Source organism: Mustela putorius, unplaced genomic scaffold (genome assembly GCF_011764305.1).
Source record: "Mustela putorius furo isolate JIRA1106 unplaced genomic scaffold, ASM1176430v1.1 tig00000095_pilon_pilon_pilon, whole genome shotgun sequence".
Classification (NCBI taxonomy): Eukaryota; Metazoa; Chordata; class Mammalia; order Carnivora; family Mustelidae; genus Mustela; species Mustela putorius.
This window is the reverse complement of record NW_025421280.1, coordinates 32,579,368-32,604,544: the sequence shown is the minus strand read 5'-3', so window position 1 is coordinate 32,604,544 and position 25,177 is coordinate 32,579,368. Positions and strand designations below refer to the sequence as shown.

General features: G+C 45.0%; 1 protein-coding gene across 1 annotated transcript; it reads left to right on the top strand.

Annotated features, from left to right (window-relative positions):
• Nucleotides 1-1,194: 1,194 nt before the first annotated feature.
• On the top strand, nucleotides 1,195-25,177 carry LOC101675281 (zinc finger protein 709). The gene is given in 5 exon segments (XM_045083617.1): nucleotides 1,195-1,373; nucleotides 21,354-21,480; nucleotides 21,662-21,722; nucleotides 22,110-23,607; nucleotides 23,610-25,177. Coding segments are annotated over 5 exon segments (1,725 nt in total). The 5' UTR covers nucleotides 1,195-1,370; the 3' UTR covers nucleotides 23,646-25,177.

Genomic DNA, 25,177 nt, shown 5'->3' with positions numbered 1-25,177 from the left:
GGGGCACCTGGGTGGCTCAGTGGGTTTAAGCCTTTGCCTTCGGCTTGGGTTGTAATCCCAGGGTCCTGGGATAGAGCCCTGCATCAGGCTCTCTGCCTGGGGAGGAGACTGCTTCTCCCCGCCTCTCTGTCTGCCTCTCAGCCTCCTTGTGATCTCCGTCGGTCAAATAAATATATAAATTTTTTTTTAAAAAGAAATAAAAGAAAAATTAAAAAAAAAAATACATGCCTGTTTCCTTTCCTTGCTCTGTCAAGGCATTCCCACCTGCTTGAGAGGCCTGCCTTGTCCTCCCCAGAAACTTCCATTATGAAAGTAATAAACCCTTTCATGTATTCCTAGAAGGTGTGTTTTATTTTCTACTTTTCAACCAAACCTTGGGGGTTTCTGCTAAAGCTGGAAATGAAAGCTCACATTACCACATTACAGAAAAAAAAAAATACAAATTATGTTTTTTTCAATCTTAAATACTTCTTAAAATTGTTTATCATCACATATATTGAGGAAAGAATGTACAAAATGTTTTGCGGTAGGATTTGCTAATAATATAAACATCCCCGAAGTCATCATCAAGATTCCTAAGTGTGGGCAGTAGTGAGAGTCTCACGTTCCCTCCGCGGCTCGCCTGTCCTGCCCCTTCGATGGCCGCTGTCCCCATGCTTTATCCTCGGTACCTTCACCGTCTCTTGTCCCTAAGCGGTTTCCTCCTTTGACCTTTGAGCAGGTAAGTATCCACGGAATGACGCTGAAAGGTTTTCCAGTGGGTTTTTGCCTCAGTAGGTCTCTGACCTGCGAGCACCTGAGGCTTCGGGGCTGGTCTAGGACTGTGGGGTTCAAACCTCCCAGCACGCTAAGTGGCCCAAGGCTTCGAGATTCTTTCCAGACAAACGAGTGCGGTTGGGGGGCGTGGTGGGCAGAAGACTCCCTGGTGGCAGACGGTCCAGGATCCAAATGGAACCAGACTCCGCACTAAGTGAGGTCACTTGGGCCCGTGCTGGTGAGGAAGGGTCCCGGCTCCGTGAGTGGCCTGGCGGCCTCGCGGTTCAGAGCGACGTCCTCGCAGAGACCAGGTGGCAGCCCGCCGCCCGAGCAAGGTCGACTCAAAGACTTGACCTCCGGCCCGCTGTCACTCAGGCGGGCGGGGGCGGGGCCTCGCGCACAGCCCAATCAGGGGAGTCGCTGGAACGGTACGTGCGGGCGACGCGCTGTGGACGGTGGGGACTGGGTGCCGTCGCCGCTGTCCGGCTGAGGCTCGCATCACCTCGCGCTGTCCTGAAAGGCTTGGGGAGCTTCCGCCACATCCTCTGTGGCCGTGAGCCCCGCCGGCCGCGGCAATCGCATGGTGGTCGACCCGGTACCCCAGAAAGCGGGCAATGGTGAGTGTGCGGGGCCGGGAGTCGGGAAACGGGGGCGGTGGGACCGGCTGGAACCGGCCGCGGCTGGACCTGGCTTCCCCGCGGTGAACTCCGGAGTCTGGGGACCCGAGGCCGCGGGTGGCGCGGCACGCAGCGCGGGGCGGCCGGGCCGCAGGGACCCATGCCATCCTGTCCCGTCCCTGCGTGGCCGCGATCCCCTCAGATCGGGCGATGACCACAGGGAGGGTCATCAGGGGACGGTCATGCCTCGGTCTCCCGGGTTCGTGCGCGGGAGATGCTGTGGTCTATGGGGTCCCCTTCCCTCTCTCTGGGGGGACTCAGTGTCCCCGCACTTTTCCAAACATTTGGGGAGTAGGGTCTCAAAGTCACGACCCTGTGCCCCCAGCCTAGCTCTTCATGGGACTGGCAATAAATGCCTCAATTTCCAGATCTTTCCGTGTTTTCTGAAACGCCATCTTTCCTCTCCAGTTCAGAGCATCATTATTAACTATTTGTTCTCCGGGATGCATTTCATATTACGCAGTATTTTATCATTTACCCACAGAGCCATGGATGGCTCTTTTTTTAAAGATTTATCTTTTTGGCCCATGGATGTTTTACTTAAGAGGAGAGCCACGACTAAACACCTGGAATACGTCACATGAAATCCCTTTGCCTCTCCTCCCAGGGTCTTCCCTGGGCATCGACTTCCTATGGGAAATCCTTTGGTTGGCGGTTCCACCTTGGAGACTTCCCTGAGTGTTGTCTCCTGTCAGTATTGACCCTATGTGAGTTTGTGACTTTATTCAACTTTAAGCCTGCACGTTTCAGTTAAGTTAAAATGTTTTTAACCAGTAGATCTCCAAAGTATGAAATTTTACAAAGAGGCAAGAAAGGGGTGAATTTCAGGGGGAAAAAATTCCATTGTTACATTTATTACAAATTTTGTTTCCTTTTTTTTTTCCTTCCCATGAGCGGGTGTGTTAAGGCCCAGAGATTTGTCCTTTTAGGTGATTTGAAATGCAGTATCAGGACTTAGACTTGAAGTACCTAGAAGTGTGTTCAATTATGATTGTTTCCAAACAGTTTTTTGCGATGGAAATTGTAATTAACATATTTATATTTTCAAAAGAAGTAGATGTTGGTGTGTTCTCTTTGTTTTACTAGAAGAATCCTTACAGTTTTCTTTTCTCCCTTATTCATAAACACCAGGTTTGATTTTGTCCAGACCCTAGGCTTATCACATTTGAGGAATTAGTGGTGGTTCAGAGCAACTTGGTAGGAAGCAGAAGCCTGAGTTCAGTGTTTCTAAGGTAAGGACTCCCCCTTGAGCCTGAGAAGGGAGGTACTTGAAGGCCCTGCTCGTTCTTCCTGGAAGACAGCACCGAAGGAACTGAGAGAAACTAGAGAACCAAAGAAAGCTGGGATGCCTGTGTACGTGGGGGATGGCATTACAGGACAGGGCAGTGCTGCTCTTCCTGAGGTGGAAATTGTGGTTTCCTTGTGCCTGTTTCTAGACATAAGCTTGAGCTTTGCGTGTGCAGTGTAAGTGCACTCAGAGTAATTTTGTACATTGAGAAAGTCTGAAGATCAGGAGGTAGGTCTTCTGGACCAAGTGTTTGTGAATTGGGGAGTTCTTTTGAGTTAGATCCTTACACCGAATCTGGCCAGTAGTTTCTTAACTTATGTGAATGGAACCCTGAGAGAGAAATGTTTCCATTATGCCCTAAGGGAGTTGTGTACACAGCTCCCAGGCTTCATTCCTGGGGCTCCAAGTGTTCCTCCCCAAACCTCCTCTCTGACTCTAGAGGTTGTATTCCAACAGGTGCCTTCTGGACCACAAACTGGGAATATGAATTTTCCTTCTGAGTTGTGGGAGCAGGCTGCTTATCTCATCTGATTCAAATATTTGCGTTTCTTTCCTTGTATGTTTGTATATTGCATTTTGTAACCTTTAACTTTAGGTTGCTTCCCTCAGCCATGTGTGATACTGTTTGCTTTGTGAGAGCATGACATTTTTAGTTATTGGATTTTGAAAATACAGGTCGATTGAAAGATACAGTGGAAGTAATGGAAAGAATCCTGGAACCAAACAATGTTTGTTCCCTTTAGGCAAAAGGTTCTCAAGAGGCAAGATGGGGGTATTTGAGGTTCTCGGGTAGGTTTTACATTTTAGGTCAGGTTTTGTGTATGTGTGTGTGTGTAGAGGGAGCTTTGGAAATTTGAACGCTGTAATACAGTTAAAGGTTAAGGCAAATTAATTCCTCTTTTAATTGATACAAGGAAAACTACTCAAAACGTGCATAAATCTTTGATAATTCCCATACATTTCATGTCTGAAGGCCAAATCTTTAGTGCATTATGATATGCTACTTAATCTTAACCCCCCAGTGAAAGTTGAAAGGAGAAACAATGGTGCCTTTTTTTCTTTTTCGTGTTTTTTTATTTAATTTAATTTTTTCAGTGTTCTAAGATTCATTGTTTATACATCATACCCAGTGCTCCATGCAATACATGCCCTCCTTAATACCCACCACCAGGCTCTCCCAGCCCCCTCCCCCCGCCCCTCCAAAACCCTCAGTTTGTTTCCCAGAGTCCACAGTCTCTTGTGGTTCGTCTCCCCCTCCGATTTCCCCCAGCTCCCTTCTCCTTTCCTCCCAGTTTCCTCCATGTTATTCCTTATGCTCCACAAGTAAGTGAAACCATATGATAATTGACTCTCTCTGCTTGACTTATTTCACTCAGCATAATCTCTTCCAGTCCCATCCATGTTGTTAAAAAGTTGGGTATTCATCCTTTCTGATGGAGGCATCATACTCCATAGTGTATATGGACTGCATCTTCCTTATTCATTCGTCTGTTGAAGGTCATCTTGGCTCTTACCACAGTTTGGCGACTGTGGCCATTGCTGCAATGAACATTGGGTACAGATGGCCCTTCTTTTCACTTCATCTGTATCTTTGGGGTAGATACCCAGTAGTGCAATTGCAGGGTATTAGGGAAGCTCTATTTTTCATTTCTTAAGGAATCTCCACACTGTTTTCCAAAGTGGCTTCACCAACTTGCATTCCCATCAACAGTGTAAGGGGGTTCCCCTTTCTCCACATCTTGTCCAACACTTGTTGTTTACTGGCTTGTTGATTTTGGCCATTCTAACTGGTGTGAGGTGGTATCTCATTGTGGTTTTGGTTTGAATGTCCCTGATGGCTAATAATGATGAACATTTTTCATGTGTCTATAAGCCATCTGTATGTCTTCATTGGAGAAGTGTCTGTTCATGTCTTCTGCCCGTTTTTCGATGTGATTATCTGTTTTGTTGACTGTTTCCTTTGCTGTTCAGAAGCTTTTGATCTTTTTCTTTTTTTTTTCTGTCAGAGACAGAGGGAGAGAGAGCGAGTGAGCGAGCACAGGCAGACAGAGAGGCAGGCAGAGGCAGAGGGAGAAGCAGGTTCCCCGCCGAGCAAGGAGCCCGATGCGGGACTCGATCCCAGGACCCTGGGATCATGACCTGAGCCGAAGGCAGCCGCCCAACCAGCTGAGCCACCCAGGCGTCCCAGAAGCTTTTGATCTTGATGAAGTCCCAAAAGTTAATTTTCGCTTTTGTTTCCTTTGCCTTTGGAGACATATCTTGAAAGAAGTTGCTGTGGCCGATATCAAAGAGGTTACTTCCTATGTTCTCCTCTAGGATTCTGATAGATTCCTGCCTCACGTTGAGGTCTTTTATCCATTTTGAGTTTATCATTGTGTATGGTATAAGAGAATGGTCAAGTTTCATTCTTCTATACAGAGCTATACAATTTTTCCACCAACTGTGGTGCCTTTTATTATGCAAAGAGATTTGAAATTCTTTTTGTTTCTCATGGCTTAAACTTTTATAAATACTCATTTTTTAAAAGATTTTATAGATTTATTTGACAGAGAGAGACACAGAGAGAGAGAGGGAACACAAGCAGGGAGAGTGGGAGAGGGAGAAGTAGACTTCCAGCTGAGCAGGGAGCCTGATGCGGGGCTCGATCCCATAACCCTGGGATCATGACCTAAGCCAAAGGCAGACTCTCAATGATTGAGCGACCCTGGCATCCCTATGTTTGTTTTTCTTAATATGTATTTATTTTAAAGCGGGAGAGCATGTGTGCACATAACCGGGGACTGGGGGGCCAGAGGGAGAGAGAGAAAAATCTCAAACAGACTCCCTGCTGAGCACAGTGCCCAACACAGGGCTCAGTCCCACAGCCTGGAAATCACAACTTGAGCTGAAATCAAGAACTGGACACTCAGCTGATTGAGCCCCCCAGGCACCTCATAAGTGTTCATGTTTAAAGGATGAAATCTTAGAATGGTTTCCTGTGTAGAAAAAACTTTTCATTAAATTTAAAAAAGCATAGGAAGGTTATTCAAAAGAAAGGGTATTAAAAAGAAAAACTATTGCTTATATATATTACTGTTTACCTTAAAAAATATATGCAAGGGTTAGCAAAAAATGTAAAATATAGTCTAAGGAGATTCAGTGCCAGAACACCCTGGTCTACTCCGGAGCTCTGGCTTCAGCCACCCCCAAAAATGAGTGTTGATCATTTCTTGAGCATCCTGTTAGTGTTTCTTTATATGTCTTTTTTTTTTAAGATTTTATTTATTTATTTGACAGAGAGAAATCACAAGTAGATGGAGAGGCAGGCAGAGAGAGAGAGAGGGAAGCAGGCTCCCTGCTGAGCAGAGAGCCCAATGCGGGACTCGATCCCAGGACCCTGAGATCATGACCTGAGCCGAAGGCAGCGGCTTAACCCACTGAGCCACCCAGGCGCCCTTTATATGTCTTTATATGACATATTATATATATATATAATCTCTAGATATGTATTTAGATATATTTAAATTTAAATGTATATTATAAATATATAAATTATATATAGTATATTATATTTATAATATATTTATATTATTTAATATATTATTTAAATATTATATTTCTAATATGTTAATTTAAATATATAAATATAAAGACTATATATTCTGTATATTATATATATACATATATATGTATAATATGTACACATATATAATAATAATATATGTGTAAAGACTATATATATATATTGTCTTTACATGAAGACAAGCTCTTGCAAATGTGCATTTTTCCTAACCACGATTTTCTCCTTGTATGAGCAGTCAGCTTCCGTATTTTGGATGTTTGCTCACAGTTTAAGTTTCCTCCCTCCCTCTTTGTCTTCTGCCTCCCACTGGATCAGGCTGATGAGAAAGTCTAAGTGGTGTCTCCTCTAGAGATGGCCAGAGATTCAGATCACACAGGCCCCTGCCCCGGGCAAGGATTCTTGCCCCAGCCCCACCCCCCAAACACAATGAACCCCAGACCAGGCTCTTTTCACTGCTTTCTGAAGCCCAATCAGAGCTGCTTGAAGGGCCAGCCCTCCCCTCCCCAGAGACTTTTATTATGTGATTTGTAAACCTTTTCCTACCTTCTTGCTCTGTGTCTGTGTGTCCTGGTGCCACACTGACCCCAGTCTCGACATGGGAACCACATCTCCGCAGGTGACCATAATCACTGGCACCACCAGCCACATCCGGGCAGGACCACTAGGCTGTGGGTCCGCTTCTCTTGCTCTGACCTCACCTGCGCTGACGCCTGATGGCGGCATGTTCCGCAGGCGCTCGGGGCTGGGGAGCGTGTGCTGTGACCTGTGCTGCCCCGTGTCCCATGGCTGACCGTCCCACGCCTCAGTTCTGTGTTCAGCCTACCAGACTCGGCGGTTTACACAATCCCCAGGCATGTGGGAGCAGGAGTATAAGAGCGAGGCCCTCCTTACAGTGGTCCAGGACGATGTGTTTGCTGATTTATGTCTGTGGTAGGGTGACACTGTGACAGAGCCTCGGTTGGCCCCACATACCTGAGGGTAGAGTGGCAGAGGGGACTCTATCCTGTGCAAGAGGAGGGCCCACGGGGAAGGGGGGTCACTCCTGAAATAGTGGTCACTGAGTTAGAGAAAGAGGAGAGGGCAGGGCAGCCAGAAGCCGGTGGACTGAGTCCACACCCCTAATCCCAGGGACCCTTCAGTACCTCTGTGCCACCCCTGCCTCCTGCAGCAAAGATCTGGAGCTTCAAGTTTAAGGGACACACTCAGGGGCCTCCTGTGGCACAGCAAAGGCATTAGTTCAAACTTGATCTGAGTCCAGGGTTCTCAAGCTCAATAAAACAACCAGCGGTCATGCAGGAGGCTCCAGGCCCTGCTGGCGCTGCTCTGAGGCTCCCAGGAGGAAACAGTGTACAAATACCCAGGTAGAGAGCACCCCGCTCCCTGAAGTATACCCAGTGATGGACGAAAACAAAACCAGAGGAAACCGAAGAAAAAAGTGTTGAAACTGATGTAGAGAAACTGGCTCTGAAGACCCAGACGGGGTCCCACAGGACCAGCCAAGAGGGTCCTTGGTTATGCTTAGGATAGAAATCAAATGTAAGCCCGCAGCAAGTGAGAGCAGAGTTTATTGAAGATAGAGAGCGGGGCGGGGGCTGGGGGGCGCCTGGGTGACTCAGTGGGTTAAAGCCTCTGCCTTCGGCTCAGGTCATGATCTCAGGGTCCTGGGATCGAGCCCCACATTGGGCTCTCTGCTCAGCAGGGGGCCTGCTTCCTGCCGCCCCCCCACCCCTCTCTGCCTACGTGTAATCTCTCTCTCTCTGTCAAATAAATAAGTAAAATCTTTTTTTTTAAATGTTCTATTTATTCAATGCAGGGCTTCATGCCAGGACCCTGGAATCATCACCTGAGCTGAAGGCAGACGCTTAACCAGCTGAGCCATCCAGGGACCCCTTGGGTCTGGGGTTCTTATTGAGAATGCTGGTTTGATGTACGTGTCCTCTCAGGTGTCTGGGACCTGGCCCAGTGAGCACGAGTGCTCTGGTGTCCTCCATACCTCACGTGTGCCTTGGAGCCAGGTGTCTTGGCGGCAGGGTATCTGGAGTCAGTGGTCTTTGAAAAGGTGTACGTTGACCCCTCCAGGCCATTCCTTGGATGTTATCTGTTGTACTGGAAAACACCAAAGAAATCATTAACTCCCTGGTCTTTACAAGGAGGACATACATTAAGGCATGTGTAAGGGGGGGCCTAGGGGGCTGAGTCTGTTAAGCCTCTGACTCTTGAAGTCATCTCAAATCTGGATCTCAGGGTCCTGAGTTCAGGCCCTGTATGGGAGGCTATTAAAAAAAAAAAAAAAAAAAAAAAAGAGGCCTTCTGCCTTCGGCTCAGGTCATGATCTCAGGGCCCTGGGATCAAGCCCCGCGTTGGGCTTTCTGCTCCGCGGAGAGTCTGCTTCCTCCTCTCTCTCTGCCTGACTCTCTGCCTACTTGTGATCTCTATCTGTCAAATAAATAAATTAAAAAAAAAAAAAAAGAGGCTTGGGGCACCTGGGTGGCTCAATGGCTTAAACCTCTGCCTTTAGCTCAGGTCATAATCTCAGGGTCCTGGGATCCAGTCCTGCATGGGGCTCTCTGCTCAGCGGAGAGCCTACTTCCCCCTCTCTCTCTGCCTGCTTCTCTGCCTGCTTGTGATTTCTCTCTCTCTCTGTCAAATAAATAAAATCTTCTAAAAAAACAAAAAGAGGCTTGTGTAAGGCAGGGGTACAGGTACTAGCAAGAATAGAAGCAGGAAAAGTAGCAAAGGAAAAAAATGCTTTTTTTGTGAGGTCCCTTCAGTTTTCCTGTTTCTCTGGGCACCTGGGTGGCTCTATGGGTTAAAGCCTCTGCCTTCGGCTCCGGTCGTGATCCCAGGGTCCTGGGATCGAGCCCCGCATCGGGCTCCCTGCTCAGTAAGAAGCCTGCTTCCCTCTCCCACTCCCTTTGCCCCTCCCCTTGTGCTCTCTCAAAGAAATAAAATCTTTTTTAAAAAATCTTAAAAATTATTTGGTAATCTGGAGCCTGTTCCCTCCTTGACACCCTCCTTGAAGTAACTGCTGTCCCTCTCCGCAGCCACCACACTGGCTAGATTCCTTTGGTGGTGTGGCCGCAACATACTCTTTGCTTAAAATCCTTCTTGAGCCCGTTGCTGCTCAAAACGGTCCACCCTGTCTAGGAACCCCCATGACAACACGGAAGGCTCTGGGCTCTGGTCCGGTTGCCACACAGCAGGCACACCTGTGAGTGCCCCCAACACTGTTTCAGGACAGAGGCCTCCGTGACCACTCCTCAGGCCTCCTGGGGTTGCCCGTGATGGCCCTACCTTGTCCATGGGCTTCTGAGGCAAGAAGTGGCCCCAGGCCCCAAACTGTGCCCGCCCTTCATCAGCCCATCACCTTAGCACTGACCAGCGATGGCTTCAGCTACGTTTGTAGACTCTTGGGGGATTGTGAAGAGATGCTCCTTCGTGGTAAAAAGTTGGGGACTCTTTCCTCCTAGACATCTCCAACATACAAACCAAGGTGATATTTGTCTCCATGTGCGCTGAGGTCCCAGTGTGAGTCCTTGCCTGGACACGCCTTACCCCAGCAGAGTTCTAGATGCTACTGAGAGCAACGAAGACACTCATGTCGCTTCTCCGAACACACAGTGGCTGGCTGTCCGGAAGGCGTTCAGTGGAAATTTCTGTTCTCCCAAGTCTCTGGGTTTAGGCCTCAGAGGGTGCCATGTAGGTCACTGATAAATTCAGATCAGTTGAATGAACGATGGCCTCTTTAGTCGTCAGTCAGCAGGGATGAGTATGAACGCCTCTGTCTTTTTTTTTTTTTCCCCAGGCGGACTTCTCTACAGCAGTTTTAGTTTTACAGAAAACTTAATCAGAAGAGGGGGGCGCCTGGGTGCCTCCGTCGGTTACGCATCTGCCTTCGGCTCAGGTCATGGTCCCGGGGTCCCAGGATGGGGCCCTGCGTGGGACTCCCTGCTCGATGGGGAGCCTGCTTCTCCCTCTCCCTCTGCCCCCGCCCCATTTGTGTGCTCAGGTACGCGCATGTTCTTTCTCTCTCTCAAATGAGTAAATAAAATCTTAAAGAAAGGACAAAGAGTTCCCACATAACCCTCTTGCCTTCATATAGTTTGCCCTATTTTTTATATTTCGCATTGTTGTGGTATAGTTGTTACATTCCGTGAGCCGGTACTGATGCGGTAAAGTCCCTTGGTCTGCAGTAGCCAGTCTCTGTATCACACAGTCTCTGGGCTTTGACAGCATCAAATGATGTGTGTCTGTCATTTCTGGATCATGTATCTACTTTCCCTTCCCTAAGCACTCCCTGCCATCCATTTAGTCATTCCTCCTTCCCACCCCCCAGATCCCGGGCAACTGTAGCTAATTAACTGTCTCTGGTTTGGAGCTTTCCAGAACTATGCTTGAACCATACAGTGGGTAGCCTTGCCATAGTCTCTGCTTTCACCTCGCAATATGATTTTGAGGTTATCCCACGTCTTTCTGGCTTGATACCTCCTTTCCTGTTATTACTGAATAATATTTCATTATATGGAGGTCCCAGTGATTACTTTTCCATTCACCTGTTGGAGGATACTTTAGGTACATGTAAGTCTTGGCAATCCCGAATAAAGCTTTTATAAACACTCGTGTGCAGGTTTCTTTATGAAGTATTTTTATGAGTTTACAACTCATTTGGAGTAATAGGAAGGATGGGGACTGCTAATATGGTTAAAAAAATAGTTTGTTTTTTAAGTAGCTGCCCACCTTGGGTGCCTGGCTGGCTCAGTGGGTTAAGCCTCTGCCTTCGGCTCAGGTCATGATCTCAGGGTCCTGGGATCAAGGCCCGCATCAGGCTTCCTGTTCCACGAGGAGCCTGCTTCCCTCTCTCTCTCTGCCTGCCTCTCTGCCTACTTGTGATCTCTCTCTGTCAAATAAATAAATAAAACTTAAAAAAAAGAAACTGCCCACCTCCCAAAATAGACATATATTTTCCATTCCCATCAGCCATGAATGAAGGCTCCTATTGCCCCACATCTTCACTATTATTTGTTGTTGGTTTTTTTTTCTTTTTCAGTGTCTTGAATTTTTGCTGTTGTAATAAATGTCAGGCTGTATATCATTCTCTCATTCACAATTCCTAATGACATGGTGTTGAGCATTGTTTTATATGCTTAATTACCATCTATATATCTTTGGTGAAGGGTGTGTTTCACATCTTTCTCCCATTCTTTTTAAAGATTTTATTTATTTATTTATTTGACAGAGAGAGATCACAAGTAGGCAGAGGCAGGTAGAGGGTGGGGGGAAGCAGAGAGCCCGATGCGGGGCTCAATCCCAAGACCCTGGGACCATGACCTGAGCCGAAGGCAGAGGCTTTAACCCACTGAGCCACCCAGGCGCCCATCTCCCATTTCTTAATTGTGTTGCTTGTCTTACTGTTCTTGTCTTAAGAATTCTTTGGACATTTTGGAGACTAGCCCTTTATCAGAGAAGTGTTTTGTGAAGGTTTTCTCCCAGTCTGTGGCTTCTGTTTTCCATCTCTTAATTTTCACAGATCGGGTTTTCATTTTAATGAAGCCAAACTCAACTATCATTTTTCCTTTCATGGATCTTGATTTTGGCGTTCTATCTGAGAAATTATTACCAAACCCCAGGTCGTCTAAATTTTCTCCTGTGTTATCTTACGGGAATTTTTTATATATCTCTGAGTCTGTTTTGAGTTAACTTTTACAGAAGCTGTAAGCTCTGTATCTATAGAATTTTTTTCATGTGGATTCTGCTTTTCCTGGCACTTTTTGTTGAAAAGACTGTCTTCTATATTGAATGGCCTTTGTCTTTTGTCATAGATCAGTTGACTCTATTTGTTTGGATCTATAGGATGGCACAATTTTTCCTTTACTAGATTAACCTTTTTTAAAATTTTTATTTATTTATTTGAGAGAGGGAGTGAGCGTGCGAGTGGAGAAGTCAGAGGGAGCGCAGACTCCCCGTGGAGCAGGGAGCCCGATGCAGGACTCAATCCTGGGACTCCAGGATCATGACCTGAGCTGAAGGCAGTCGCTTAACCACCTGAGCCACACAAGTGCCCCGCTATATTAACCTTTTATCCCTTCAGCCTTACTCTACTTTCTTCTAGTTCAGAGGACTTTCCTTGTTGTGGTGGATTGTTTGACATTTGCTCCTTAGATAGTCATTTTTATATGTGTCAAAGACAGTTTTTGTTTTTTACTTCCCATTCCTTTTTTTGTTGTTGTTAAGATTTTCTTTATTTGACAGAGATAGATCACAAGTAGGCAGAGAGGCAGGCAGAGAGAGAGGAGGAAGCAGGCTCTTCGTGGAGCAGGAAGCCTGATGCGGGGCTTGATCCCAGGACCCTGGGATCATGACCTGAGCCGAAGGCAGAGTCTTTAACCCACTGAGCCACCCAGGCACCCCTGTATGCCTTTTATTTCTTTTTCTTGTCTCCTTATATTAGCTTTGACTTCTAGAGATAGGGGCAGCTTCCAGAGGCTGAGGTTGAGGTCCGAGACCGCACGCACACACCAGGCTGTTACCCATGCTCTGACCTACAGATTAGAATTTCTGTCAACCCCCTTCAACTCAGGAGGGCGGCCACAAGTCCAGGTTGTGACCTATTCTGACTGGTGATAAATTGATCCCAGGACTGGCTCTGTTTTGATGAACACTAATTTGCTAGAGGGGCTCACAGAACTCAGTGAAACATTGTACTTATTAGATTGCCACTTACTATAAAAAGTTACAACTAGGAAAGGCCAGATGGAGGGGGGTAAGGTGTGGTATAGGGAAAGGGCTCAGACCTTCTGTGCTGCCTGGATGCACCACTGTCCCGTCACTTTCCGGTGCTCTCCAACCCCATCCTGTTAGGTTTCTGTGGAGACTGCATTACATAGGCTTGATTGGTTAAATCACTGGCCTTTGGCCACTGATTCAGTTCCAGCCCCTGGGCCCCCTGGAGGTCGGGGGTTGGGGGGGACTGAAAGTTACAACTTTCCAATCAAATGGTGCCCTGTTGGCAACCCAGCCCCTTCCTCGGGTGCTTTCCCAAAGTCCCTGCACTAACATAGCACCAGCCCCTTCATCACTTCCAGCCCTTAGCAAACTCCAAGGTTTGGGGTAGATTTTGAGGCCCGAACTGTGGCATACAACCAAATATGTGTGCAAAAATATATTTGGTCATTCAGATGACCAGATTGCACTATTGGAGTCTTTGTGAATTTTCCATGTGTATTCTCTTTGATGACGTATCCCACAGTTTTCAACTAAATGCAGTGATAGCGTTGCCCATTTAAACTGCAACTTCTCTGATACTCTTCCTGCTGATCTGATTACTAATAAAGGGTGTTGATGTATTCAGCTCTAATAGTGGATTCGACTGTTTCTCATTGCCGTTCTGTCCATGGGAAACTCATGTATGTTGCCACGTTATTATTCACATAAGCAGCATGGAATGCTCTGTCTCCTTGGAGACTTCTTTTTTTTTTTTTAAGAGAGAGCCTGAATTAGCAGAGGGAGTTGTGGGGATGGGCAGAGGGAGAGAGAGAGAGAATCCCAAGCAGGCCTCACGCCCAACACGGAGTCCCATGCGGGGCTCAGTCTCACAACCCTGAGACCATGACCTGAGCTGAAATCAAAAGCTGGACGCTTAACCAGCTGAGCCAACTGGGGTAAATACAGGGAAGACATTTGATCTTGAGCACGCTTCCTGGCAAAGATCCCTGAAGCCCTCAGAATCCCGAGCGGTAAGGCTGAGAGAGAGAGTTTTGTTCTAATGAGGCATTTCTTGGTGGACTCCTACATAGCTTCAGGATGGGGATTGGACACCAGAAACGCCAGGCCTTGATGGGAAGTTTAGAACTTTCAGCCCCAGTTCCCAGCCTCTGGAGAGGGAAGACTTAAAGGAAAAAAAAAAAAAAAAAACCCTTAAAGATGCGACTTCGAGGGGTGCCTGGGTGGCTCAGTTGGTTAAGCAACTGCCTTCGGCTCAGTTCATGATCCTGGAGTCCTGTGATCGAGTCCCGCATTAGACTCCCTGCTCAGCAGAGAATCTGCTTCACCCTCTGACCCTCCCCTTCTCATGCTCTCTCTCGCGCTCTCATTCTCTCTCTCGCAAATAAATAAATAAAATCTTAAAAAAAAGATGGGACTTCGAGAACTTCCAGGTTGGTGAACCCATGAAGGTGCTGGAGGCAGGGGGAGGTGGGGACAGCTTGTAGGGAGAGAACATGAAAGCTCCAAATGATCCTGCCCCCCTCACCCCTGCTCTCATTCTTTCCCCTTTGTATCTCTTCCATTGGGCTGTTCCTAAGTTGTTATCTCTTGTCATATTGTCATAAACCAGTAATTGTAAGTCAGGTGCTCTTTTTTTTTTTTTTTTTTGGAAGATTTTATTTATTTGACAGAGAGATCACAAGTAGGTAGGCAGAGAGAGGGGGGAAGCAGACTCCCTGTGGAACAGAGAACCTGTTGTGGGGCTCAATCCCAGGACCCTGAGATCATGACCTGAGTTGAAAGCAGAGGCTTAACCGAGCCACCCAGGCACCCCAGTCAGTGCTTTCTTGAGTTCTCAGAATTGTTTTAACAAATTATCAAACCTCAGGGGTTTCAGAGGCATCTGTGGATTTGTAGTCAGCTGGCTGGAAATGTCAGTAGACGAGACACCCCATTTAGGCTGGCATCTGAAATGGGGCAGTTTTGTTGTAGTGAGTGCTTAATCTGTGAATCTGACGCTTAGTGTTAGTACTGAGTTGAACTAATGGCCACATACTGGGGGAATCAGAGTTGGAGCCGTGGTGTTAGAGGAATTGTCACATACTTCATGTCAGAAGGAAGAATGTGTCACTATCACAAGTATTTCTCTGTCCTCCACCTCCTCAGGTCCACCAGGTGCCAAGAAAATCCCAGTCAGTCATGCTCTCATAAAATAGATTTTGAGGGGCGCCTGGGTGGCTCAGCCATTAAGCGTCTGCCTTTGGCTCAGGTCATGGTCCAGGATCCTGGGATCGAGCCCCGCATCGGACTCCCTGCTCAGTGGGAGGCCTGCTTCTCCCTCCCCCACTCCCCCTTCTTGTGTTCCCTCTCTTACTGTCTTTCTGTCAAATAAATAAATAAAATCTTTAAAAATAAATAGATTTTGAGAGGAAAGGCCTGGTAAAAAACAGAATATTTTGGACATATTTTTAATTGGCTACTTTTTGTCTCTCTGACTTTGGAAGCAGTAGTTTCCCTGTAACCTCAGTTCTCTGATGGATCTAAGAGAGTTGTTGATTTTAACATGTGTGGGGTTTTTTCCTATGAGGACAAGAATACCAGCGTCTGAACTCCTTACATGGCTGACCTAAAACCAGGCGTCTGACATTTTTTAACGTTTGTCCGCTGATCGCTTTCAACCTTCATCTCTCCTTTCCTCCATCTTCGTACAAGGGGGCAAGACAGCCGAACTATTCACTGCCTTGGTGCTGGCAAGATACTCGGTTCCCTGAAGGCCTTGTCCCCGTTCCCGAAGTCCCACCCTAACCCACTCCCAAACCTCCATAAAAAACCCAACCAGGTTCCTTTCCTTGCTTTCTCAAGGCACTTCTCCCCTGGTCGAGAGGCCTGCCCTGCCCTACCTCCGCTGGGCACTTGCATTATGGAAGAAATTTTTTCATCCCCTCTTGGCCTGTGTGTGCGGTCAGTCTGATCTGAGTCAGATCTTGGGTGGGCGTCTACCTTCCTCTGCGGGTGACTATTAGAGCTGCAGAAAAGGTAACCTGGTGTATCTATTGCAATGCATTATACTTACTTATTCTGTTGATAAATCCTTCACATCTTTCCATGCCAGTGTGTCTCACCCTTTGTTTTTAAGAGCTGTGTAACCAATTCTTTCAAAATAAACACTTGTTATCGGTTTTTTTGCTGCCCAAATCTGTGAACTAGGATTCAGATTTCTATATCACAGGGCCAAGAATAAAAAATAAGAACTTCATACTAATCCAAACTTAATTCTTTAAATTTTTATCATCAAATATATTCAGAAAATGATACGTATAATGCTCCATGGGAAGATTTCATAGTAATAACAATATAATAGTAATAATAACATCTTTGTGATCATCATTATTTATAAGTGGGCCTTGGACAGGTTTTGTCTCCTGAGACTCCTGATCTACCTTCTCTCCATCCTGCACCATGAATGCCCTCTGACTTGATGCTTTATTCGCCCTAACCTTTGCCATCATTTTTTTCCCCACTAAATGGTATTCTTTTAGTTTTACCTTTAGATATATGAGTATAGGGGCGCCTGGGTGGCTCAGATGGTTGGGTGTCTCCTTTGGGCTGGGGTCATGGTCCCAGGGTCCTGCAGTCGAGTCCCACATCAGGCTTCCTGCTCGGCAGGGAGCCCGCTTCTCCCTCCCTCTACTACCCGCCCCCCGGCTTGTGCTCTCTCACTCTCTCTGTCAAATAAATAAAAATAATAGATAGATTATTAAATAAGTAAATAGATATTAATGAAATCACATTCAAAATGTGTTTTGGTTGGTTCTTTGCAATGGTATGTTTCGTAAATGCTTGTATCTTGAGGCTGCGAGCCATCCAACTCATTCACCCATTGCTTTGCTTTCGGTATTTGGGCTTTTTCAAATTTCATTTTTACTCTCATTAAAAATACATATCCTGGGCACCTGGGTGGCTCAGTGGGTTAAACCGCTGCCTTCAGCTCAGGTCATGATCTCAGGGTTCTGGGATCGAGTCCCGCATCGGGCTCTCTGCTCAGCAGGGAGCCTGCTTCCTCCTCTCTCTCTCTGCCTGCCTCTCTGCCTACTTGTGATCTCTCTCTGTCAAATAAATAAATAAAATCTTTAAAAAAAAAATACATATCCTTTCTTTCTTGTGTCAGACTCCCAAGTGCAAATACACAATAAACTCTGTGGACATTGGAGGAATATTGTAGCTCGTGATCAAATTCAGATTTTGACAGGAAATGGCAATGGAGCATATCAGTTGATGGTTTCCTCCATTCGTGCATGATTTATGTATTTGGTGACTGGTCATCCACACCTGGCGTTATTAAATTAACTAATTTTTATCCTAATCAGTATGAAATGTAATGTGCTTGGCCTTTTTTTTTTCTCTTATTACTTAGCAGATAGACTTTTTTTTTTAATATTTATTTTTTTAGAGAGAGGTGGCACAAGCAGCAGGGGCAGAGAGAGAGAAGGAAAGAGAATCCCAAGCAGACTCTGCACAGAACGTGGAGCCCTACGTGGGGCTTGATCCCACAACCCCAAGATCACGACCTGAGCCAAAACCAAGAGTCAGATGCTTAGCCAACTGCACTGTAGAGGCACCCCCAGATGGACTTTTTTTTTTCATATATGGTCTTTCATCTTCCTGTTTAAATACGTTTTGATTATTTTCTAATTTTTAAACTGTTCAGTCTTAACTCTGCAAACTATTTTTTTAGTATAGTTTTTTAAGATTTTATTTATCCATTTGACAGAGAGCACGAGCAGGGGGTAGCAGCAGGCAGAGGGAGAAGCAGGCTCCCCACTGAACAAGGAGCCTAATACAGGGCTTGATCCCAGGACCCTGGGATCGTGACCTGAGCTGAAAGCACACGCCCAGCCAACTGAGCCACCCAGGCGCCCCTAACTCTTTAGTATTGCACGTTATTACGGATATTTTCTTCTACCTTGTTTTTTAATTTCCTTAGTTTGATTATGAATTGTTCAGTCTCTAGTTTGAGGTCTTACTCTTTCCCTCCCTATTTTTGGGTCAATGAAGCATTAATCTATGACTTCTACAAGTGCCCTAGTTTCATCTATAATACATTGGCTATTTTCCATGGAATAGAAGTGAATGCAGGGAGACAAACCATAAGTGACTCTTAATCTCACAAAACAAACTGAGGGTTGCTGGGGGAAGGGGGGTTGGGAGAAGGGGGTCGGATTATGGACATTGGGGAGGGTGTGTGCTTTGGTGAGTGCTGTGAAGTGTGTAAACCTGGTGATTCACAGACCTGTACCCCTGGGGATAAAAATATATGTTTATAAAAAATTAAAAATTTAAAAAAAAAAGAAAGAAGTGAATACAATGCATTTTTCCAGGTAGATAATAGTTTGTCTTTCTGGGAGCACCTGGGTGGCTCAGTCAATTAAGCATTTGCCTTCCACTCAGATCATGATCCCAGGGTCCTGGGATCGAGCCCCTGCTCAGTGGAGAGTCTGCTTCTCCCTCTCCATCTGCTCCTCCCCCTGCCCATTCTCTCTCTCTCCTGCCCCCCCACTTTTCAAATAAATAAATAAAAATTTTTTAAAAAATCAGAAGGGTTTCTGATGTCTGCCACTGTACAGATCACAATGTCTGATCTGCCCTTGACCAGCTTCCAGAATTTAATGCTGGCCCATGGAAGATGCTTTTCCTTTCTCTTGGTCTGTTTTTCTCTCTGCTAATACTGTGCTGTCTGGAATGCTATAGTTTAAGAAACTTTGATGTGTATTAGGCAAGCCACCCCTTTGTTCTTTGGAAGACCTTTTTTCCTCATACTAGGTTTGGAGGAATAGTTTTTGTTGATCCCTAAAAAAGTCTGTTTTGAGGATTGATGGGATTTTATAGAAAAACATTTTGGGAGAGGAAACATCTTGGGAAATGGAGTTGTTTCTAAGAACATGTACCATATTTTCACTTTTTTCATTCTTTGATGCTCAATAAAAATGTAAATCTTTTTGGGCACCTGGGTGGCTCAGTCGGTGAAGCCTCTGCCTTTGGCTCAGGTCATGGTCCCAGGGTCCTGGGATGGAGACTCACATCAGGCTCCCTGCTTATTGGGGAGCTTCCCTCTCCCCCTGCCTGTTCTCTCTTTTACCAAATAAAATCTTTTTAAAACTTTAAGTTTTTTTCTATTAGGATCATTAACTATCATCCATTTTTTTTTTGTTTAGTATTTAATTAAATTGGTTTGGCCGTGGGGGGGAAGTATATGACTGGCTCAGTTGGAAGAGCATGTGCCTCTTGATCCTGGGTCATCAGTCTGAGCCCCACATTGGGTGTCGAGATTACTTAAAAATAAATAAACTTTAAAAATTATAATATAAGTAAATTTGTTCTGGAGGAAAACAGATGCAAGCTTCAAGGAGATGTTACCTCCTGTTTTACTCCATAGGAAGGGTTCAGTCCCCCAAGCGACCTGTTGTGACAGCACATGGAAATGTTATCTTCCCAGGAAGCTTATTTAGAGACTCAGTGCCTGGGTCACACAGGCATCCCCTTCTGTGCATAATGAAAATTCAGACTCTCAGAGTGAAAACTAGAGTTTGGAATGTATCATATTCTTTGCATAAACTTTGGCTTATGTTTATAAATTTATAAGCTTTTGGCACACTGAGTCACTCTCATCAGGTTGATGGGCTCCCTCTTACATCTTGGCTCCTAGATACCAACCAAGGACAAATACCATGGGCAGGCGTTCATAAGGATCAGAAATCTCGTGCCTGCTAGTAGTGTCCACTCCCTTCTGCACACTGGGTCATAGGACGTTCTGTGAGCAAGTGCACGGGTCCATTATAGAAAGAGTCATTAGAGCCCACCCAGGGAGCTCATTTTACTTCGTGGATCTACCAAGAAGTGTGAGTTTCCCCTCTCTTTTCTTAACCAAATGGGTGAACTCTGCCATCCAAATTACTGTGTGGGAGCTGTTATCCCCTGCATATAGACCTCTGTGGATTAATCATCTTTTTCAGAGACCAGCATTTAGGGGAATGAATTAGCTGCGGGCTGTGCAGGCCGGGAGGTGAGGCAGTCCTGTCCTGTGCCGTACCTCAGGGGACAGAAGTGAGAGAAATGGAAGGGCGGCCTCCAGAGCAGCTGGTTGAAAATCACTGCCTCCGGAAATTGGAGAAGGGAGGTCTTCTGTTCTCTTGGAGGAAAATGCCGCTGAGCCCTGTGTGTGTTTTACAGCAGTGGGCACACTTGCCACCAAAGCATGTGGCTTTCAAATGACCTTCCTTGCAAATTGCAGCTTTTATCCCATTCCACACGCTCAGCAGGGCCTGGAGTACACCATTAATGGTTCTGGAAAAGCTCTTCTAGCCTCTTAGCCATCCCAGTAGATGTGTGTATAAATGCTAAAAGTTGGTGAGCGACAGCTCTGAGGCCCATGAATGTAGGGATTTTTGTAGAGTTCTAAGTTGTGATGCCTTCTTTTTGAGCTGTAGTTTCTGGGTAACTCCCTCGCCCCATGAAATGGGACAAATAGAAAGGAATAACTCAGTTTCTGACAAAAATTCTTATAGACAAGTTAAAATTAATACTCTCGGGCGCCTGGGTGGCTCAGTGGGTTAAGCTGCTGCCTCCGGCTCAGGTCATGATCTCAGAGTCCTGGGATCGAGTCCCGCATCAGGCTCTCTGCTCAGCAGGGAGCCTGCTTCCTCCTCTCTCTCTCTGCCTGCCTCTCTGCCTGCTTGTGATCCCTCTCTGTCAAATAAATAAATTAAATCTTTAAAAAAAAATTAATACTTTCTGCTAGGTATGTTCATTCAGCCAGTGGCATCCGACTACTTCTTATGGCCTGGAGTGTTTCAGGACAATATGGCCAGCTGGTCCTGGTTATACATTGGATCCCCACAGGCCCTCTGGCCTTACATGTCTGACAATGGACGTAGAAGGAAAAGCTCCCCATGTTTCACTGTGTTTTTACACATTAAAACTTCATGAGGATGTGACCCTGCACTTCGTGGAGTGCCGTGCGATATGGTGGCTAATAAGGAAGGAGCTGAGTTTTTTTCTCACAAGGAATTGGTGGTCTCAAAATGCAAATGTTTCTTTCCTTTGTATATCATTTCTCGCATTCACCGATGTGCCTTGGACGCCACCATCAGAGAGCAATAAGATTTGAACAAAGTAAAAAAGTAGAAATAATTTCCATGTGTTCATGATGTTCCTAAATGTATGAGAAATGATTACATACAGAGAGTGAGAATTCTGATGACCAAGTCATAGAATTTTTTGAGATAGAATCATGTGAGCTTCTTACGAATTGACTGTAGATTCCTAGTGCTGTCTCATCCATCCTCCTCTGCACATATGTGGGATGTTTTAGGACCCAGTGGCCTTTGAGGATGTGGCTGTAAACTTTACCCTGGAGGAGTGGGCTCTGCTGGATCCTTCACAGAAGAAGCTCTACAGAGATGTGATGCGGGAAACCTTGAGGAACCTGGCCTCAATAGGTAAGGACGACACCTTACTTTGACCTTGTCCATTAGAGGACAAGTGTTTCTCGCCCATCAGCATTCTTTGAATTGGAATGGGAAAAGGAATACTCTGGTAACTCAGGCGTGGTCAGAACTCATCATGGACTTGTAATAATTTTTCTATAATGTATTGTTTTTTTCTGGTTTTTCATTGTAGGGAAAAAATGGAAAGACCGTAACATTGAAGATGAGTACAAAAACCAGGGAAGAAAACTAAGGTGAGCAGCACTCATGGTGGAAAGCAGCATCCAAGGGAATCTTTGTATGTTACGAAAATGCAAAAGCAAGCCTAGCTTCAGATGTATTTCCTTCTAGAAAATTTTCACCAAAAGTGTTTTCTTAAATGTGACACATCTTCAGTGTTTTCAAAAATAGTTCATTTGGAAATATTATCCAGAAACTCCATAGGTGACTATCACTGTTTTCATAGAATAGTTATGGTTGAGCCCTCTTGTAGAATACGCATTTTCAAACAATTCAGACAAGACAGAAAAACCTACCCTTTCCCCTACATGTAATTGATAACAATGTAATTCCGGTATTTACTAATAGATGGGAAATCACAATAATACACTTCTGGTGGTTTTTTGGTTTTTGTTTTACAGAAGTCATACGGTAGAGAGGTTCTGCCAAAGTAAAGAAGGTAATCAGTGTGGCGGAAACTTCAGTCCTATTCCAAATCTTAATCTGAACAAGAAAACTACTGAAGTAAAACCATGGGAATGCAGCGTGTGTGGAAAAGTCTTTATGCGCCATTCATCCCTTAATAGGCATAAGCGATCTCACACTTCACCTAAACCATACAAGTATCAGGAATATGGAAAAAAGCCTTATAAATGTAAAGAATGTGGAAAAGCTTTCAGTTATCTCCAGCCTTTTCAAAAACACGAAAGGAATCACAGCGTAGAGAAATCTTATAAATGTAAGGAGTGTGGGAAATCCTTTAGGTATCGCCAGTCTGTTCGAAAACACGAAAGGACTCACACTGGAGAGAAACCCTATCAGTGTAAACAATGTGGAAAAGCCTTCAGATATCATCAAACCTTTCAGACACATGAAAGGACTCACACTGGAGAGAAGCCCTATCAGTGCAAGCAGTGTGGGAAAGCCCTCAGTTGTCCCAGTTCCTTTCGAAGTCATGAAAGAACTCACACGGGGGAGAAGCCCTATGAATGTAAAAAGTGTGGTAAGGCCTTTAGTTGTCCCAGTTCCCTTCGAAAACACGAAAGAACGCACACTGGAGAGAAACCCTATGACTGTAAGGAATGTGGGAAAGCCTTCATTTCTCTTGGAAGCTTTCAAAGACACATGATAACACATACCGGAGTTGGACCGTACAAATGTAAGGAATGTGGGAAAGCCTTCAGCTGTCCCAGCTCATATCGAATACATGAACGATCTCACACTGGAGAAAAACCCTATGAATGTAAACAATGTGGCAGAGCCTTTAGTTGTTCTAGTTCCTTTCGAACACACGAAAGGACTCACACTGGAGAGAAACCCTATCAATGTAAAGAATGTGGAAAAGCCTTCCACTGGCTGACCACTTTCCAAGTGCATGTGAGAACTCACACTGGAGAAAAACCCTATATATGTAAGCAGTGTGGGAAAGCCCTCAGTTGTCCCACTTCCTTTCGAAGACATGAAAGGACTCACACTGCAGAGAAACCCTATGAATGTAAACAATGTGGGAAAACCTTCAGTTCTCCTCTAGGTTTGCAAATACATGGAAGAACTCACACTGGAGAGAAACCCTATAAATGTGAGGAATGTGGGAAAGCCTTCGTTTCTCTCACAAGTTTTCGAAGACACATGATGACACACACTGGAGATGGACCTTATAAATGTAAGGAATGTGGGAAAGCCTTCAATTGTCCCAGTTCCTTTCGGATACACGAGAGAACTCACACGGGAGAGAAACCCTATGAATGTAAAATATGTGGCAAAGCCTTCAGTTGTTCAAGTTATGTTCAAGTACACGAAAGAACGCACACTGGAGAGAAGCCCTATGAATGTAAGGAATGTGGGAAAGCTTTTATTTATCGCACAACCTTTCGGGGACACATGAGAGTGCACACTGGCGAGAAACCCTATAAATGTAAAGAATGTGGGAAAGCCTTCAGTCGACCCAGCTCGTTTAGAAGCCATGAAAGAATTCACACTGGAGAGAAACTTCTGGAATGTAAACATTGTGGAAAAGCCTTCAATTGGCCCACATCCTTACATAAACATGTGATGAGAATGCACACTAGATAGGTACATTATAACTGAAAAATACAGGAGAGTTTTCAGTCTTAACAAATTCAAGGTCATGTAAAAACACCACTGGAGAGAAATGCTCTAAATGAAAGCAACAGGGGAAAGCCTGATATAAATTAATTCAAGTATAGTACTCCAGAGAATTCGCTACATGAAAGAAATGCTTCAAAATTAAAAATAATGAATTTCATTCTGAAACTCAGTCTCCGGACTGTGGCTTCCAGTTGTTGCTTTTCAGCTGGACACTGAGTCGAGACAATTCTGTAACCACTGTTTAAGCAATAGTACATACGTAAGCTTAGTAGGTAGCGTTTTTCCTTGAATCAGGTCATAAAATTTTTGTCTTTCCCTTTTGAAGTCTGTTGGATCAATGGATGAGTTAAAGTGTATTTCTAATATGTAAGGAGGGCTAATTTTTTTATATTTTTTTAATTGTTCAGTAAGTGAAGGGGCCAAGGAATAATGACATTTTGGTATTTGTTGACATTTTCCTATTGACCTCATGTCACAGGTACTGGATATTCCTTATCCATTATAAATAGTCCTTTCATATGAGAAAAGATTTCCTTCTTTTTCTTTCATCAAAAGAGACTTATTTTCCTGGCTAATAAGTAGTTGGCGTACATTTGTAAGTATGCAGAGTTTATCATAGGGTATTATCTCATTAGAATCGCTGTTTACTTATTTTCCTTTTATTCTTCGTCATTTCTCCTGTGGGTTTGGATATTACACTTTAAGAGACCTGTGATCAAACAAACAAACAAACAAACAAAAAAACAATGTAGAATTGGAGATGGCTCTCTCCTGGAATGTGCCAGGTCAACATGGGTAATGTTTTGACCTAATTTTCTAGAATCTGTTCTCTTTATAGTTTCCTATTAGAATTCACTAATAGCCTCACTTGCATGAGATTTGGAAGGCAGAAGGGAACAAGGCCTTCATTTTTGGAGTTACAGTACAGGTAGTGATAGAGACCAGAGGCGTTTTCCACACACCTTCCAGGCCATTCTTTGCCCTGCCAGTCAAGAGTATCTTCAGTACCAACACCAACTCCTTGACTTCCATTTTCTCAGAGCATAGGTTTCCACAGATGTGTCCACAAGTTCCACAGCAGAGATCGATGCCATTTGGATTTTCCTGCAAGCCATCCTGTGTCCACGAGGCAACACATGTAGACTATCATGGTTGAGAATGTCCTTTAAAGCGCTGACATCCTTCTTCTCTGGATTGTGTTTGTATAAGGTCTAATACATGTAGTGAGCATCTAGTCCTGGGTTCCTCATTCCACCAGCACAGCTACAGTGATGCAGTCAAAAGGAACCCTGTGGTAGTTTGTTTCTCTACTGCATTGTACAGTGACTTCTGTGACCCAGTCCTTTCTTGTGAGAATAAACACCTTCCTCTTACAGGCAAA